This window comes from Callionymus lyra, chromosome 11 (assembly GCF_982586985.1).
Source record: "Callionymus lyra chromosome 11, fCalLyr1.hap1.1, whole genome shotgun sequence".
NCBI lineage: Eukaryota > Metazoa > Chordata > Actinopteri > Syngnathiformes > Callionymidae > Callionymus > Callionymus lyra.
Window position 1 is genome coordinate 27280285 of NC_141828.1, and position 16922 is coordinate 27297206.

General features: G+C 36.9%; 1 protein-coding gene across 3 annotated transcripts in view; it reads right to left on the reverse strand.

Moving 5' to 3' along the window:
- Window positions 1-16922, reverse strand: part of grid1a (glutamate receptor, ionotropic, delta 1a) — a 304537-nt gene that overhangs the window by 44862 nt on the left and 242753 nt on the right. For all 3 annotated transcript variants that reach the window (XM_087802185.1, XM_087802186.1, XM_087802187.1), the window contains exons 5-8: window positions 15261-15314; window positions 5107-5280; window positions 1001-1162; window positions 77-196 (exon numbers count right to left, since the gene is read on the reverse strand). In XM_087802185.1, coding sequence (XP_087658311.1) covers window positions 77-196; window positions 1001-1162; window positions 5107-5280; window positions 15261-15314 — 510 coding nt within the window. The remainder of the gene's footprint in view (window positions 1-76; window positions 197-1000; window positions 1163-5106; window positions 5281-15260; window positions 15315-16922) is intronic.

Below are 16922 nucleotides of genomic sequence, written 5' to 3' on the forward strand. Positions count from 1 at the left end.
ATCAGTTAAATATCAGTTATTTTTTGGTTTTATACCATTCTGTAGTTTATTTCCACACACACTGTGAAGGACCTACCCGCTTCACATCCTTTCCAAATGTCTCACTGTAGCTGGTGCCAAGAATCTCAAATTGCACATGTGAATTTGAGCCTTCAGCGCGGAAGTCCATCAATCCTGTTAGTCCACTGATCCGTCCCTGTAGCAACAGCAGGCAGAAAATAGCTTCAGTGTGAAATGTCACAGCATATAGGCGCCGCTGTATTGATGCTAATGTTAGATTCTATTTCTTCTCGAGTGTGTGGGCGATAGAAAAAAACAAAACACAACAGCCTGCAGGTACTAATTAGTACACACAAGTCTCAAATGTGTTTTAAATTAAACGCTTGAGTTTATTTAATTCGCTTTAATTCAACATAACTCTATGAAATTACCAGGTCTCAGCTAGTGATGGGTTAATGGAGCTTCAGACGCTTTAGACCTCAGTAGCTGGTGGTACCTGATGTAATGTTTCATTAAAAGAATTTTCTAAAGGATAAACTGTCACTCCTCCCTTGTCTTTGACAAACCCTGCAGAAGGTTTCTAGTTTAAAAAAACAAACATTGTATGGTTAATAAAATAGCTATTCTAAAGATTAGGTTATGAAAACAATTGTGGAAAAAGATGATGAAGCATCTTGAAGCTTCATCAACATATAATTCCTCACAGTCTTTGTCAAACCCTGCAGATGGTTTAGACAGAAACCTTGTTAAAATAAAACAAAACAACAAAACAATATAGAAAGCACCATCTACTTGGCCCCCTAAAAAAAGGAAGAAAGAAGATGAAGCTTAATCAACCCATCACTCCTTACAAGTCTTAGTCGCGCCCTGTAGTAGGTTATGATAAAATAAAATGTATATTAAAAAAATATATATTATGAAAAGGAAAGGTGAAAAAAGTAACGATTAAACATTCATGATGCAGAAAACAAACAATTTCTCAAAGTCTGACACAACTTACCTTCTGAATCGTATCCAACATGGACCATCCACCGTTCCACGGCTTGGTTGACTTCCTCATGCAGTTGAGGCTCGCCATGCTGTGCCACTTCCTGTCTTCCAGTTTCCTGTAGAAGGCGTTGGCCAGCATCAAAACACTATCGTACAGATAAAGGTTGGAAACCTGTGGAAGACAGAAAATAAATAAAATGACATATTTAGATTTGGCCGCCTCAGACAAACCCCAAATAAAACATATTTTTCAGAATAAGATGAAACCTTCACAAAGCAGACATCAAAAGAATAATGTGAGTGGAATTCAAAAGACTTCTTCTTGTTTGGTCTCTGCAGAAAGGGATGAGTGGGCAAGGAGTGGGTGTGTTTGTGTGTGTGTGTGTGTGTGTGTGTGTGTGAGGGGGGAGGGGGGGTATTTCTCGGAAAAAAACCAAAATAGTCACATTGTTGGATTGAATGAGGAGAAAATTCATCTGCAAAGTGACATTTTCATATTTTTAACAATGTTTTGGCTGCCTTACTTTCCTTGGGTGTTTTTTGGAACTTTTATTATGTTTTTTCCAAAGGATTTGCAAGTCAAAATGACTATGAGGAAAAAGGATTTTGGTCAGAGTGGGTTACCTGCTGGATATACGGACGGACAAAAGGCAAACACAAGCCTGGATGCTGTATTTAATCAAAGAAGGTTTAGAAGGACAATTGTTGCATTTATACATTTATACACCACATAATGAATTTATTTACCTCAAACGTCTTCCAATTCAAGACAAAATTTTGTTTTGGCCTGTGACTCACACTATTTTAGTTTTGTCGGCTCCTTGTGCAAGTGTTGAGTCTAATGTCCCCTACTTGATTAGTAACAATGCAAAAAATGCTGCTTTGAAAATTGTTGTTATTTAAGAAGCAAACTAAAATGAACGAAGATGAAACTGCCCTCCTGTGACCACAAGATCACTGTACAGTAGATGCCACTCCTGTTGTGCGACGGTACATAATGTCAACTGGAAACAAATCATTTGATTACAGTGGAACATTCGAGTCTGCCCTTGAGTCTGTACGTCCCTGAGGTGGTGCAACATTGAGTGGTTAATATTCATGCTGGTCCATGCTTCTCATAATTACCCTTTCATGAGATTTTAATCTATATTCAGCTGCATACAAATCACCTCATAATCATATTCATTCAGTCACATGCTTGTCTATACCTGTTCCTGTTCTATGATAAAAGAGTTGAAGGTGTGATACATACAGATGATGAGAGTCGGCCTTAAACCACAAGTGATTAGGACTCTTGTTTTGGTTAAAGTTGTTCCACATATTTGAGCCGATTGTGCCTTTTTTGGTTCACCAGGATTATATTTAATTACTTTCTTGATAATCCTATATTTGTTTGATTCTTCTCCCAAATATTTTAATCATTATATTCTTTTAAAATCATCTGGCTGGAGAGGAGAGTTCATTTCTGTCTTCTTTTTATTCTCTTACTTTTCTTTTATTAGAGCCCCGCATTTTTCATTCCGGCCCACTCATCCTTATCCATCTTCCGAAACTTGTCCTCATTCACCATTTCTTTTTTATTTATTTTTGGTCAACTAATGTCGTTCCTTTCTTTTTGATTTTTCTGCTCTTTTTAAATGACCTTCTCACTTTATTTTCCTTCATCTTTGCAGTCAGATAAAAGCATTGGAAAAACAAAAACTCTAAAAATACGTTATTATGAAACCGCAAATTAATGGTATATTCCCTTTATTTCAATCTTTGGTTATATCGTATATAAATTAAAATAGGGTTCAGTCAATTATTTTTGATCTGAAGTTAACATTACTGTCATGTGACAGAATAAACACTTGAATTGTGGTCACCAAAATTCAAGTGTTTAAGTCTTCATGAAGAGCTGATGCAGCTTCATGAAGCATCATCCAGTAGATGGTTGTTATGTCTCGTGTCTCTTTCTTGGTGTTTCCTGTTTTTATTTGAAACATGCTCCCTTCTGTGTCTGTGAGTTTCCTTTCCGGCCCCTCCCCCTGCTGATTGTTGTTGTCTCCACCTGTCTTGTGTTCTCCCGTTCTGCAGCTGCCAGTGATTGCTGGCAGCCTTCATTTTCCTTTCCTTCCGCAACCTGACAATGGTACTTTCTTCTCTATGAACTATTGCCTTTAGCAGTTAATCTACTAAAACCTCACCTCCATCTTTTTTAAATAGCGTCACCTACTGACTAAAATTACAGCACTGCTTCGTGAAGCTTCATCAGCGCATCATTATGTAATAGCACCTAAATATTGTCGTCTGAAGAAAGAAAAATTTTGTCTAATGTGCCCTCTGTTTTCTGATTTGAATTTCTTCCCTAAACTAAAGATCTAATGACAGGAAACGAGATACTAAAAGTCATTTCGTACTCCACACTGAGAGACAATCACTAATTTGCTCTGCTATCGATTTAGAGAGAAAACATTTTTTCGAGGGAAATTGGAAAAGCACATTCATTAAGTTTGTCTGAGAAACTGAACTCAGAAGCTCAGAACTTTTGTTCAATTTGGTGAAATTAAACACCAAAGAATGACAAGTAAACTTTTATTTAGCCAGCACGTTTTTTTGTTTTTCTTTTACCATCATAGCCTTTTGTCTTGTGAATAATAAATAAGTCTTTGTTTATTCAAACCAATATCTTTAAGCCTATGTTTCTAACTTTGGAAAACTCATTATCCATCTCAGACTGTTATGCACTTTCTGCCAGTTATCTGTGCTTTGTGTGACAAGGTGATTGAATATACAGAACATGAAATATGCTGATGTTCTGGTTAGATGTCAGAGATAGTCGCGTGGCTCCCTTGGAAGACTTGCAGTTACCAGATGGTGTATTTTCTACTGGTAGTGCTGGAGAAATATGTTGGATTACATTCACCGCTGAGCATACTGTAATTGAGTTGGACTAACAAGAAGATTTCAGGACACCGAGTGACAGAATGTGGTGCCGTGGAAATTTTCTTGCGAGAAAAAGAGGCTGAATAATACTCTACGGTACATATGTGTAAATCGTAAGGTTGATCAGTAGATTAAATATATAGAAATAAAACGTCATTTTAAAATAGAGTTTGCTCAAAGGCACATAATCTTGTAAGATAAAAGGTATAAAGTAAATGAAATATATATTTAAGTAATAAACACATTAATAAATATTAACATGAAAATGCAATGACTTTGCAAAGGTGCATGTACTTTATTTTATTTTAAGGTTAAAAGACTTTCACTAACAACACTAACCCTTGTGTTGGCTCAAGGTCAAGGTGACCCAAAGGCCCAAAAACAAATGGGTTTTTAGTATCCCTTGTGTTGTCTCAGGGTCAAGGTGAACGACCTCCACCACTGCATATGTATTTCTTCACTTTGAAGCTGAGATAACACAAAGGTTCCCCCTCAGCTCCACACAACTGCTTTCCAGGATCACCTCACTCCAGGTCTGCGATATACTTCAGAAGATTCGTCCAGGGAAGGCTGCTGGCCCTGATAAGGTGTCTGCTCGGCTGCTAAAGACCTGCGCAGCTGAACTAGTTGTGCTGCTCCAGCATGTCCTCAACCTCAGTCTACAGCTGCTGGACAAACTAACACAGATGCATGTGGACCCTGGTCTGGTCTCCTGGATCGCAGACTATCTCACTGATCAACCACAGTCTGTCAGGCTGAAGGACATCACGTCTGATAGTAGTAGTAGTAATGTGCAGTACAGGAGCACCTCAGGGAAATGTACTGGCTCCTCTCCTCTTCACCATCTGTACTTCAGACTTCTGCTACAACTCTGAGCTGAGCCTCGTCCAGAAGTATGCTCGCAACTGCTTTACAGACCATGTGTATGTTTTCAGTTTGATCTTGTTCTTGACTCCTTTATTCAACGATTCCAGAAATTGGGTTCTTCATTAGGGGGCGCTCTCCTCCAACTCTAAATAGGTAACCATTTATTTCTGATCACTCAAGACAGATGAAAGTGACTTGAAATAGATGGACCACGTGACTGAAATAAAAAGTGAAAGTCTTCAGAGGAGCAGGGAGTCCATCAGAGAGCGTTCAGGGTCATAATATTTCATCAACTTCAACAATAAACCGTGAGTGTTTCTTTACCTCCAGGGACTGCAGATAGCCTTCCTGCGGGTCACAGAGCAGGGAAGAGATGCGATGATTGTTCCTCATACAGCGAACGTTTGTGTCCCTCCACAACGGAAAGATCTGACGGATTATGGTCATCCTCCCCAGAGAGCTGTGAACCAGCTCCATGATGTCAGCGTCCGTCACCTCCTGAGGACGAGGATGACAAAGTTTTAGTCACTTCTATTCTTATAAAAATAAATACGAGTTAAAATGTGTTAATAACTATAAAAAAAACATTAACATATTTAAATATCAATATTCTTCAACAATAATAAAATCAGAAGTCTTTTTTACATTTATTCTCACTTTGATTTCTTTCTCTATTTAAACATTTACTTATTTATAACTATGTCTGTATCGTCCACCATATAAATGTTAAGTTAACATAATTTGTTCCTCACGGGCCAATCAATAAACACCTGAAGTGTATTCTTCAATGTGGCAGGAGCAGCCGACTTTTGACCCGCTTGTGTTAGGGGGTCACTAACCCGCCCCTCCGTGGTTCTGATCAATATTTATGAAGAAGTTGGATGGAGCTGTGGTCAATGCCGGCACAGACAGCGAGTCTCTAGGGGTAGACTCTATTCATATCTCACCTGACAGTAAAATAGTGAGGTCACAGCAGGGGGTCACAACTTAAGCTGCTCCATGTTGTACCAATCTTTCATCGCACAAGCTTGACTATCTGTTTTCCTAATCAGACGTTTTGATCTCTCCCTTTTGCATCGACCTGGGCGCCGTTACAGCAGGTCCCCTGTCCTCCCTCAACTGTTAATGTGTCCCACTGCTGTCCTCCAGCCTTTGTCCTCCGTTGCAATACTTGCTCGATTCTGATTTCAACTAGCATGACAACAAAAAATGATTAAACTAATGTGTGGTGATGAGTTGATGAAGAATAAAATGGTGTTATACAATGTATTTAAGTTTTGTATTGTAGTCATTTGAACTAAAGTAAAGTGTGCAGACACAATAATAATACAACCCAAACTACAACTGAGTAACAATAGTCAATGAAAAATTAAATCACAATAAAATGATATATATAATAATAATAATAATAATAATAATAATAATAATAATAGAAACCTATATAATTGCACTTAAAAAAAGTTTTTCTTTTAAACATACAGTTTGATATTGTAATTTGAATTCTTATGTAGTTTTTTACTACATTTTAATTTTCAATTAAATTAATAAATTGGTATAATAGTGCCACCATAGAAAATACTATGTGTTTAGAAAGTAATAATATTTAATTTGCAAAATATCTAAAGTTTTTTAATTCAAAATAAAAAAAAGATTATAGTTGAATTCAGTGATTTAATATAAACAATATCGACATTTTACCTGTTTTATTCAGAATGTCGCTTTAATTATGAAATTTTCCACCAGTGGAACTCATTAATAAAGCTCTTGTGTAACTAAATTTGCTTCTGTATCGACTCAAAATGAATCAATAAGAATCGATTCTCGTCCCCTTCTCCAGACTCATAACAGTATTGATCGCAGCATGTTAACTTAAATACTTCATCAAGAGAAAGAGGAGTTTATTCCTCTTTAATTCTGTCAATCTGACTTCACAATCCATCGTCACCGTCTTATCATCGAAACCGAGTCACATGTAAACCACTTCCCATGAATCTTCCAACCTCTCCCCCTTTTTTTATGTTTCCTGACAGGTGCTCAAGCGGGGCGGCCTGAATATTCATGAGTTGCCACAGTACATTTATCAGATAAATTATGCCACATGGTTCACCGAGTCCAACCCTCTTGTCCAAGCTAATGAGTCCCACTGCCAGCAAGTCCAAGGCTTCTGTCACAATCATCGGCAACGTTTGTGTCACGAGTCGACCCACGACTGACGTCATTGATTATGGGACGCATTTTGATCCAAGATTAGAAAATCTTCTAATCATTTTTTCTTACTGGCGTAAATTATCACCAGTGAGAGTTTTATTTCTAATCATATTGCTGTGTTTACTAAGGTTAAGTTTCTTGGCTGTTTCATTAGAGCACCCGAGTGGTGACCTTGGAACATGGCCTTGTAATCTATGGAAAACTAAAATCTCAATATAAGAAGAGAGTTATCGATTAATTCATCCATTTTTGTTCCTGTCAATCAGTCCTGTATTAAATCTATAAGTTATCAAAAAAACTGAATTTAACATTGAGTCAAAAACTTGAATGTATTCATCCATTTCATGAAAAGTCAACATCTTAATACTGCACTTCATAATACATTTGGAAAGAGATTTCAACACCCAGGTATCTTCAAAGGCATGTGAGCATTAGAAGCCTGCTCAGAGTTCTTCTTTTTTTTTTACTGAGCAGCCGACCATGTTTCAATGACAGTTGACGAGCGCGGACATTAATCAAATCAAACTGAGCTGACAGGTAAAATGATCCTCTTTGTGGTGCTCAGTCAGTGTTATTAATCTCTAGTTTAAAATAAATAATTAAACAGTAACGCTGATCATGACAGCAATTTAATTGGGTTTAAGGTAATGTCACCACAGCAGCAGATGATGAGCCTTTTTTAGTGGGGTTTTATACAAAATGATCCAACGTCTTGCAGTGTAATAAGCATACCTTGTACCGCGGTTATGATCTATATAAATCATGTTAGAAAAAATGTCAAAGATCAAACCTGGTGGCGGGTGAGATTACTTAAGGTGCAATTAGCTGTCAGGTCTTTTTATATACTAGGACGGGTTGAAGCTTTTGCTAGTTAGTCACAGGCAAAGTTGGTCTTCTTAAAGCGACAAAATCCTGCAGCACATCTTGTTGTAATAATCTTTTACAAGGTACTAGACTTTTAGTCAAGACCACCTGAGCCAAGACCAACAAAAAAACAAAACTTTTCCAGATGGAGACCATCCAAACCAAAAAAATTAAATAAGTTAAAAAACTATGATATTCATACTAAAAATAGGACAGATCGGGAGAAGAACAGAAACTAACCAGAGAAAGAATTGAACCAGCATTTCATTAAAAAATGAATGATTACATGTTATTAGTAATTGTTATTTCTGAACAAGAGTATGTTATAGAGTATCACAAAAGTGTTTTGTGCAGAAATCAAACAGAGAAAATAAAGAAATCTTTATTCAAATCTTTTAATTTTGCCTTTTATCTTTTACCGCCATCAAACAACTGCCTTGGTATTTGGATAAAGCTGTGTATGAAAGTGTCAGCTTGATTTACTACCTCAAAACTGTGACTTTCTCATCACCGTCTGCACTTCATCCTTTCTTTCCCTCACGTATTGTCATCCCAACAGCAAATGAGTGATATGTGTAATAATCTGAAGGTCTTCAGGCAGCGAGAATGAGGCGAGCAACTTAAAAAAATCCAATATTTTATCTCGTAGGTGGCCTCTTGAGTAACCTCCCTTTTGCCCTACATACCTGCTGCATTGGCTCCATCAAAAGAACACAATTTTTACCTCCGCCGCTTGATGGGCAGTTACCCAGGACATCAGTCATATCATGGCTGTCCTCCTCTCCGCTGTCTGTCACAGCAGGCACAGCAACCTAATCCATCAAGCATTCTGAGGTGACAACAGACTGCCTTTTAGGAGAGAAAAACAACAACAAATCCTTGCAGGAAGTGTCATCCATCTAGGTCTAGTAGACAGTGTCAGAGTGTGCCGTGTAGCGACTGCGACCCCCTGGGTTAGTGGGTGATTAAAATGAACTTTGAAAAGTGAAATTTGAGGAGACTCTTTTTTTACATGAAAAAAATTAATAATTAGAAAGGGACCTATTTTTGAGGATACCTGGAGAGGATGAATTGTTCTCAAGTCTCAAAATTAGGTAGGCACTACTGTATAGCACATAAGTCATTTACCGTTTCTAAGGCCAAATCAAGGGTTAAAGGACTTTTTATTAACTTTCCTTTACCAGGAAAGAAAAATGTGGGCTTCCCTCGCTAGCACATTTGTCTTGCTTTAGTCTTTGCTACGCTTACTATTTTCTATAATTTAATTTGATGTTGTCTTGGTGGTTAATATCCTCAGGAAATTCACCAAATGAGGTCCAGAGATGAAATGTTGCTGTAAAGTCCGATCTGCTGTATTTTATTTTAATACAATTTATTAAACTGAACCTTGTTTTATTTTAAGAAGTCAATATTGGGAGCTTAAAAAGCTGCATAGTATGTGGACTATCAAATGCCAACAATAGTTTAATAGTTAAATATCGCCACTGGATATGAGCGCTTCATAAACATGCCTTAGAAGGGTATGCTTTTGAGGACCTGCCATTAACCAGCAGTGGATCGGTCACAGACCAGCAAGGTTCTGTGATGAAAGCAGATTTCATCTGAATAAAATCCATTCAGCAGCAACAGAATACCAAAAGATGAATGGAGTTCAAAAGTCCAAATAGATAAAGAACTTATAGGATAGTGTTCTCCCTTGAAAACCATTGAATCATTAGATTAGATCCCTAACCTTTGTGAGTCACGCCACATATCTTACAATAAAAAGATGACTCGCGACATTACCAGACAAACTATCAAAAACAATATATATAAGGAAAACACACAGTTCATGTGTTTCTGGTTGATTATTTATTTTTACAAGCTTATACTATTCACGAAATAATGGCCCCAAAAAATCTCTGTGACAGTAAAACTCTTCACTGGCTTCCAGTTTCAATTTTAAAATTCTGGTTCTTACTTTCAGAGCTATTCATGGTCAGGCTCCTCCTCCTTATCACTGATCTGATCCGGCCTTACACCCCAGCTCGGGCTCTGAGGTCTGTGGATCAGAATCTACTGATGGTTCCTCGCACACGGTTCAGGACTAGAGGAGAGAAATCCTTCCAGGCTGTTTCTCCTAAGCTTTGGAACGATCTTTACCTCTCTTTGCGCTTGATGCTACTGACTCCTTCAAGAAACATCTTAAGACGTTTTTACTTGTGCAGGCTTTTCCTTGATTTTCTTAAATTCCTGTGCTATTCTCTGTGTTGATCTTTTAAATATATATTTTATTGAGTATTATTTTGATAATTTGAGTGCTTTGTGAAGAAGATCCAAACTCGCTACTATTGCGACAACACATCATCTGTAAGTTAAAAGTAACCAATCTCTCGATGGCCTAAACTTAGCTCACGTTCACAATGAATGGGTGAACAATCCGACTCTTCTTTATGGACACACCACCACAAGCCAGCGTTTTCACGGTTTGCATTCGTACTTGAAATCAAGATCACGCGTTTTTCAAGGTGGTTTCTGTCCTCCCTGAGCTCGCTTTGGGACATCTGTGTTTCCGTTTGACAGGTGTACTACCTCGGTATAACTCCCCACCTGCCACTAACCACGGAGTATACCATTAGTGGTTTGATAAATCAGACGAATGCACAGTAGGATTTTTGTAAAGTCGACACGCGCAAATGTATAAGTGCTGTTGCACTGCTACCAATTGAAGTGTAAAGGTACCAAACTTGACCACTTTAGAAATCGCTATAAAAAGTCAGGACTTTCAGTTTGTGCTGGCATTTGTATGACATGGAGCGCACCGGATAACTTCTCATGACACATTCATATGACGCGTCACAGTGATAGAGAATCACCGCATTAGATGCACTGGTCTCTAAAACCCAAAAAGTACCCCCTTTCCATGTGTTTCTATTGATTTCAAGACCTAAGTCAACGTACATGAACTGAAAGAGAAGTTAGAACTTGGTTTCATATGGGAATAGTGTTGCATTGAAGTGTGTTTCTGAACATTAAACCGCTCAACTCAGCCAGCAAGAAAAAGTGAAAATGCCGAATGACCAATAGTTTCACAGAACGTAAAAGAGATTTTTGTTTGTTCAAACCACTCTATTTTTTGCTGGATAAAAAATTACATGCAAACCGTCACTAATGTCCGCGCAAAACCTATTCTCAGGTGCTCAATATTTCTAACTGCAAGCTCAAAAATGGGCACAAATAAAACGCCATAGAGCACCAGCTGCAGACAATTCCACAATCAGCGCTGCACACTCTTAGAACCGAGGTTCCCCGAATGCAGTGCGAATGAATTGTCTCCGATGACCCGGTATGCTTCCACACTACTTCGTTTTCATTCGTAAATTCTTATGGATCAGACTAGTGATTGTTTTGTGATCTACTTTGGACACTCTTGGCGTTGCCAGCATTCTCTGTTGTAAGTTTTTGCCGTTCAGGATTTTAGTTTTTTCTCCGCTCTCCTAAAGAGCCCCTGTGACCCATTGCGGCCGTTTATACCGGCACCTATCTTCACTGCTGCTGTGAGCTGCTACTCCAAAGGCACCGTCGCATGATGTCAGCTCAAATATAGTTTAAGAAAAAAATAGATGCAGTGCTTTTGAATATCGATACAGTATCGGGAAAAGTAAAGTAATGTTCCACTGATTGACGCATTTGTAGGTTTATCCAGAATATTTCTGTAAATAATAAATATAAAGTTTAACATTATTGAAATCTACGCAAAGTATAATGCAAACGGAGAGTCGTAGCGGATCTATTGCAAGAAATATAATGGATCTAAATGTGTTTATCATTGTCATTATCGTCAGTAAGTCTGGTGTACAACCACTCTTAAAGCATGTGAGGTACATGAACTTAACATAAGTTCAGCAGGTTCACATCATTAGATTCTTTGACAGCTGCATTTACAGATTTGATCGATGACTAAACTGCTCAACTTTGTGGTAACATTTACTTGACAGTCGTTCTTGTCATTAACTGCATGTGTAAAAGTAATTATCAATTAAGCATAATGAACAAATATGAGTGAAAACAAATTACAAGAAAAAAAATACAATTAAACCAGTGTTAATATAAAACCTTCTCCACACTTAACTCTGATTTATTTTTTTTCCTTTTTTTTGTTCTGAATAAGGTTCTGATGAAAAAATAGAAAAACAAGCAAACCAATAAAAGAGTGGAAGGAGGGACAAGTTGAGGTGGATAATGGGTCTATCATTGTTGAAAGAAGCTGGAATATGAATAATGAACAAATGAATGCATAATCCTTATTTAACATGTATAAATATGGTATAAATTATATTAGGATGGTCAGGATCATGAATCTTGTTTAATTTCCCTTGACCTGATAGAGCGGATCTAAAACCATTACTTGGAGGTCAGGAGTCTACATATTAATTTCTAGTTTAGCTTTTTCCTAGATTTTGGACAGTCTAAAGCAGTGGTTTCCAACCCCTGATCTGAGGACAGGTACCAGTCTGTGAGTCATTTGTTACCGTGCAGAAAGAAAAAGCAGTTTTATGTACAATTACTGACTGAATGGTGGTTCAGTTAGAAAGGAAACTGATTTTCTCTGAAATATTATTAGCGTGTGACTTTCGGGTGACTAGTGAAAATGAGTAAAACACAGCCTCTAGAAACAAAACTTTTGTTTAAAAGTCCTCATCCCGTATAAATAATGGATAAACACAAATATGCTAAAACATTGGAACACAGTCTCTAAAAGCTAGCAGACATCCACATACAGTACATAACCCCATAGACGGCATACAATCAAATATACATAGATGCAAAAGCATCTTATTGTAACCAGTTCAGACCTCTTGCTGATTTAGTGTTATGGTGAGATGTTTTTTCATGCACTTAATTGTAGTATTTTTGCAGGTCATGCTATAGTATTTTTAATTTTCTATCAGAATCTTGGTCCGTGTATATAATCCTGACATATAACCAGTCTACAGTACAAAAAAGGTTGTAGTGGTCCTTCCTCTATTATGATCAAACACACAAATGATTTAGTTTTTTAATTTTACAATATAATAATTTCTAATACATCCCATTTCTATCAAGAACATACAAGAATGTGCTCATCATTTTCTTTAATAATATTCTATGAACATTTATTTTTGCTAATACTTCCTTCTACTCTTTATGTTCATGTAAAACCATTTAAATTTTTTACGGCCCTATGCCTGATGATGAAATCATTTCATAATATTTATTCCTTATTTCTTTCTCAAACTATATTTTCAATATTGTTGTTTTGTATTCTAGATTATCATTTTATACTTTGTTTTTCCATCCATAAGTAATGAAACTCAACTCTCGTTCTCATTTGTCAGCGTGAGACACTTTTCATCATCATCCTTCATCTGCATCCTTCTCACTTGGGCTCCACATCACAGTCGGAGCCCAACAAGCGCATCCATTGTTCCTGAAGTCACCACTGGAGGAGGATTAGCATATTCTCTTGTCACGAGGCCTGAATGAGAAGTGAGACCTCTGTGTGTTCGTAGGAGCTGGTGGGGAGCGGGCGAGTAAACGGAGTGGGTGGGGAAAGGTGACTTTAATGTTAAAACCCCTGACAACCTGGATTAATGAAAGAGGCCAACATGAAGACAATTGCTGGGCTTATTTTTGAAGGTATTTGAAGGTTAGAAGGAAATTTCTCTGGGATTTTTTCACTTATCCTTCTGACAAATATTCTGTCCTATTAAATAGCATCATACTGTCAACAGAGGCTTTGAAAGGGATGATAAAATCAATTGAAAAACATTTTCTTACCAACCTTTCCTACTAGAATAACCATTACACTAGAATGAGAGTAGAGATTCAACGCTAAATGGGTTTTTGATGACTTTGACAGAAGAATTAACATTTTGCCATCCGTAGTATTTCCTAAGAAACTAAACAACAAATCGAACATGAGTTAAAAAAAGAAACGCTGTAAATTATCAAACAAATGTCAGAGGAAGTCTTGCATGACATGCAAATTCAGATTTCTTTAAATAGACTAACAGTTGGGATTATTTTCAGAGTAGTGTATTTTTTAAAGTTACGGGCAAAAATGTGTGTCCACATGACGGTTGCAACCTGAGATCACTATTCTTCGTCCAAAAGACACTCTCAAAAACTTCCACATACCTCTATACTGCTGTCTGTAAAGTCCCTCTTTTATTAAGGCCAAATTGTTCCAAAAACAGTCTCTATTGTCTACACTGGGAGTTCTCGTAACAATTTCAGAAAGCAAACAGAGTGTTTGCTCTCTGTGTTTTATGTTAGCCTTTTAAAATATAGGCTTCTTTAAATTTTTTGGAACAATTACTTTTGTTGGGTTGTCATTACAAGAGGGACATTACAGACGAGCAGTATGCAGGTATTTGGATTTCTGTGTCTTTTTTGGACGACACGGACTAAGAAAGGTGGGCACTGTTCACAACTGTCATATGAACATACATTTCTGCCTGTAACTCCAAGAAGACACAGATTACCCTGAAAATAATCCCATCCCTTGAGTCGATATGAGGTTGAGTAGAAAATTAAGTTTGAAATTTGGGTGAAATATCAATTTAACCCAAAATGCTCACAGACTCTTTTTTCGTTGGTAATTTTTTTTCCTAAATTTGGATTCGACAACTTACTTTCCCTAATTTGAATTGCTTTCACAGATTTATTGCCAGTGATCTCCAACGACTAGGCATAGAAACAGTAACAGTCTGTGAAGCATTTCATAAAAGCATATACCTAAAAAAAATGAATCATGTAAACTCTCTGGCTTAATACAGTTAAAATAGACCTCAGGAGCCGCACAAAATCTGATCAATGGCCACAAATTACCCCGGGGTCTGACCTCGGACATGTGTGCTCTAAGGAATAAATCAAACTTGTGATGATGAACTGACTGACTGAATTGGACTCTACAATGTTGTGTTAGATTGAAATGTTAAGAATGTTGTACCTAAACCTCATATCAGATGATTTTCATTCTAAGGTTGTTTCCTTCCAAAGAACCAGACTGCAGACAACATAAACAACATTTTTAATTCAGTTTTTTTTCTTTGTCATTGTTTTGGAGTGTTTCGTGTTAATACCCAGCTCTAAATTCCACTGACACTTGACAACGCCATTGTTATTCAAGAATAGAGGAGAGTATTTGTTCCAAACTAAAATACAGTCTTCTATTAGGAGCTGAAAGGAAGCACTATAATATTCACTCAATCATATAAAGGCCAACAAGTCTCAGTCGCCAACAAGGAAACAAAGGAGGGAAATATATGTTACACTTTTGTCGAGGTTGAGTGAAAGTTCTATGTGTTCTGCTTTTGTGAGAGAATCCACTGAGAGTAAAGTCTGAGCTGAATCTGCAGGAAAAGAAAAGTGCATCATCTCACCTCATTGGCATATACCCAGTGACTGTCCTTCGATGCCAGGTTGGTTTCCACAGCCTGCAGTTATGAACAGAAAGAAAAGAGAGGAAAAATTGTTAGAACCTTCTCACCGTGGCTTCATTCAAGTCGAAGTGAGAGAATCTGCTGATTTGATGGGTTGAGAATCAAAAAAATGCATTGAGAAGACGAGCATTGAGATTTCTTTGCCTAAGGCATGATGGTCAGTAAATATTGCTCTACTGTGAGTTAAACAGGGCAAATATTTTCTAGTACCTTTTTACTGACAGAGGTGTTTGTATTTTTCTTTTCTCAGTCGTCTCTTTCATACCACATAAGCAAAGTTAGAAATTAAATCAATTATATATTTTATCAAGGGCCACATGAGTTGAGAAAATTAAGGGACTTCATCTTTGTACAATGTCAGAGGGTTAAGGAATAAATATATTTCTAAAGTTAAATGTAAAAGAATCTAAGAAAAACACAACATCAAAAAAAAAGAAAACCACAAACAATAAACTTAAGAAATACATCAAATTGGAAAGATGTGAAGAAAAAAACGTCTCAACAAGACTTTTACTATAATTTATAGATATTATTATTATATTATTATCTGGTCTTAAACAGAAATACATGCAACTGATTTTCCTTTGCTGTATTACATATACTACATTTAATGAAAACGTCAGAACCATCCCCTCCTCTCCCCCAATATGACTTTTAGACGCTTCAATCCTCTAAAGATATTAAATATTAATGTAAAACATCTTCTCTGCCATCTTGCTTTAACACATTAGATATTTGTCAAACACAACCCAGATATCAGCTTTATAAAAAATGAATAAAGAATTTAAAAATATTATAGCATTTAAGTCAGGAAAATCTGCTTTTTACAGACTTTGTATTACAAATAAATGTTATCGTTTCTTCACTTATTTTCTCATCCATACACATATCCATATTGTTCTAGGCAGATTAGTAGAACTTTTAATCATGTAAGAGCTGTAAACATTTTACATAATTCTAAAGCCTACACAAGATGTTTTCTTTTTTGTCAAATTCACTGTCCAGAGTTCTGTTCTACTGAAACACGTCTCAACACTTATGATTCAATCAAGATTTGTTCTCATCACAGACTCCGACTTGCCAGGCTTGTCACTTCACACACTCTCCAGCAATTTGCTGCAAACACTGGTGAATTGCTGCTATCAGTGTTTCAATGAATTCCCCATTCACACAAAGCATAAAGCGCCAGTGTCCCCAATATAAGTGACAGAAACCCTGCTGTTTTTTTTACTAAACAACAGCAGGCTCATCAATAAGAGAACAGCAGCGACAGCCGCCCATCGATCTTCTTCCCTTTGAGAAGGCATGATTTGATTTTAATGTTCCTCTCATTTCGGATTGATCGGATAAAACGCCAGGATGACCGTAGGAGTGTAAAAGCAATATTTGACTACATGGTCGGGATGTCAGATTCGATTTTTGAATATTTTTGAATGCCGGCAGAAATGCTGAGAATTTGAAATGGATGGAAGAAGATTAGAAATGGATGCTGCAGTGTATGGACGCTGGATGTTTTAACTTTTAGTAGACAAAAGAAAACAGAAAGTCAGACAGTCTGGTTGCATTTTCCTTTTTAATTTTCTTTTATTTTTTTAATTTTAT